At 54.7% G+C, this 2,673-nt stretch overlaps 1 protein-coding gene across 2 annotated transcripts in view; it reads left to right on the top strand.

Annotated features, from left to right (window-relative positions):
- The window catches only part of pnkp (polynucleotide kinase 3'-phosphatase), a 54,921-nt gene extending 53,521 nt beyond the window's left edge, over positions 1 to 1,400 (top strand). For both annotated transcript variants that reach the window (XM_070866657.1, XM_070866656.1), the window contains one exon: positions 1,293 to 1,400. In XM_070866657.1, coding sequence (XP_070722758.1) covers positions 1,293 to 1,364 — 72 coding nt within the window. In that variant the 3' untranslated portion in view covers positions 1,365 to 1,400. The remainder of the gene's footprint in view (positions 1 to 1,292) is intronic.
- The last annotated feature ends 1,273 nt before the right edge of the window (positions 1,401 to 2,673 follow it).

Raw genomic sequence — 2,673 nt, 5'->3', positions numbered from 1 at the left:
CCCTCTACACTGTCCCATCAAACATTCCCAGGGCAGGTACAGGGGGTTAGAGGCAGAGTAAAGCTCCCTCTACACTGTCCCATCAAACACTCCCAGGGCAGGTACAGGGGGTTCGATACAGAGTAAAGCTCCCTCTACACTGTCCCATCAAACACTCCCAGGGCAGGTACAGGGGGTTAGATACAGAGTAAAGCTCCCTCTACACTGTCCCATCAAACACTCCCAGGGCAGGTACAGCACGGGGTTAGATACAGAGTAAAGCTCCCTCTACACTGTGCCATCAAACACTCCCAGGGCAGGTACAGGGGGTTAGATACAGAGTAAAGCTCCCTCTACACTGTCCCATCAAACACTCCCAGGGCAGGTACAGGGGGTTAGATACAGAGTAAAGCTCCCTCTAAACTGTCCCATCAAACACTCCCAGGGCAGGTACAGGGGGTTAGATACAGTGTAAAGCTCCCTCTACACTGTCCCATCAAACACTCCCAGGGCAGGTACTGCACGGGGTTAGATACAGAGTAAAGCTCCCTCTACACTGTCCCATCAAACACTCCCAGGGCAGGTACAGGGGGTTCGATACAGAGTAAAGCTCCCTCTACACTGTCCCATCAAACACTCCCAGGGCAGGTACAGGAGGTTAGATACAGAGTAAAGCTCCCTCGACACTGTCCCATCAAACACTCCCAGGGCAGGTACAGCACGGGGTTAGATACAGAGTAAAGCTCCCTCTACACTGTCCCATCAAACACTCCCAGGGCAGGTACAGGAGGTTAGATACAGAGTAAAGCTCCCTCGACACTGTCCCATCAAACACTCCAGGGCAGGTACAGGGGGTTAGATACAGAGTAAAGCTCCCTCTACACTGTCCCATCAAACACTCCCAGGGCAGGTACAGGGGGTTAGATACAGAGTAAAGCTCCCTCTACACTGTCCCATCAAACACTCCCAGGGCAGGTACAGGAGGTTAGATACAGAGTAAAGCTCCCTCGACACTGTCCCATCAAACACTCCCAGGGCAGGTACAGGGGGTTAGATACAGAGTAAAGCTCCCTCTACACTGTCCCATCAAACACTCCCAGGGCAGGTACAGGGGGTTAGATACAGAGTAAAGCTCCCTCTACACTGTCCCATCAAACAGTTGCTGGCCAGGAGGCAGGGTAGCTCAGTGTGACTTCTGATTGGATAAGTTGTTGAAAAGGTTGAGTGAGGAGAGGAGGAGGAGGAGGGAACTTGTTCTGAGCAGTTAATGGTGACTTTCTCTCTCTCCCTCCCTCCATCCTCCTGCCCCCCAGTTCCGTGAGATGACCAGCACTGTTCTCGGCCACGTGCCTGTCAACGAGATGGTGATGAACAGCTGTCGGTAAGTCTCCGGTGTTTGGGGATTACCCCGCGGTGCGTCGGGTGGGAATCCTGGCTCTCCTGACACAAGGGGCGCTGTGGGGCAGGACCTTCCCCAGATGGGGCCTGTAGCACTGGCCCAAGATGGCCCACCACCGCGACCATCACTCTCTCAAGGGGCCAACCATGGGAGGGCACAGCGATAAATACTAGGCCTGGCCAGCGATGCACACACCCAGAAAATGGAGGCCTGACATTTATTGGCCAATCCAAGTTGAAAACTTAATGGGCTTTCTTCCTGAACTTCATCATCATCATCGGCAGTGCCTCGGAATCGAGGAAGACTTGCCTCCACTCTAACAGTGAGTTCTCGGGTGGCTGAACAGTCCAATACAAGAACCACAGTCCCTGTCACAGGTGGGACAGACAGTGGTTGAGGGAAGGGGAGGGTGGGACTGGTTTGCCGCACGCTCCTTCCGCTGCCTGCGCTTGCTTTCTGCACGCTCTCGGCGACGAGACTCGAGGTGCTCAGCGCCCTCCCGGATGCACTCCCTCCACTTAGGGCGGGACTGGTCCTTGGGCCCAGGGACTCCCAGGTGTCGGTGGGGAATGTCGCACTTTATCAGGGAGGCTTTGAGGGTGGTCCCTTGTAACGTTTCCTCTGCCCACCTGGGGCTCGCTTGCCGTAAAGGAGTTCCCGAGTAGAGCGCTTGCTTTGGGGAGTCTCGTGTCTGGGGGGCCGTGCGGACAATGTGGCCCTGCCCAGCGGAGCTGGTCGAGTGTGTGGTCAGTGCTTCGATGGCTGGGGATGTTGGGCCTGGTCGAGGACGCTAATGTTGGTGCGTCTGTCCTCCCGGGGGATTTGTAGGATCTTGCGGAGACATCGTTGGTGGTATTTCTCCAGCGACTCGAGGTGTCTACTGTACATGGTCCACGTCTCTGAGCCATACAGGAGGGCGGGTATCACTACAGCCCTGTAGACCATGAGCTTGGTGGTGGATTTGAGGGCCCGGTCTTCAAACTCTCTTTCTCAGGCGACCCCTTCAGAGAGAGAGGTCAGGGGTCGACCGCATTGAGTGCGCGTGTGGAGGCGGGAGTCACGTGTAGGCCGAGACTGGATAAAGGGCAGCAGGTTTCATTCCTTCCCCCTAAACAGACATGTTTATTTCGACGGCCATGGACACGTTTACCAAAACCGAGATCTTTCAAATCCTTGATTTAACGTTAAATTTCACTGTTTTACGATTGTGGAAATATCGTCCTTTTTTAAATTCATTCCTGGGATGTGGGCGTCGCTGGAAAGGCCGGCATTTATTGCCCGTCCCCTAACTGCCC

The sequence above is a fragment of the Pristiophorus japonicus genome, chromosome 23, assembly GCF_044704955.1.
Source record: "Pristiophorus japonicus isolate sPriJap1 chromosome 23, sPriJap1.hap1, whole genome shotgun sequence".
NCBI lineage: Eukaryota > Metazoa > Chordata > Chondrichthyes > Pristiophoridae > Pristiophorus > Pristiophorus japonicus.
The sequence above is the reverse complement of the archived record's forward strand: the minus strand, read 5'-3'. Positions and strand labels throughout refer to the sequence as shown.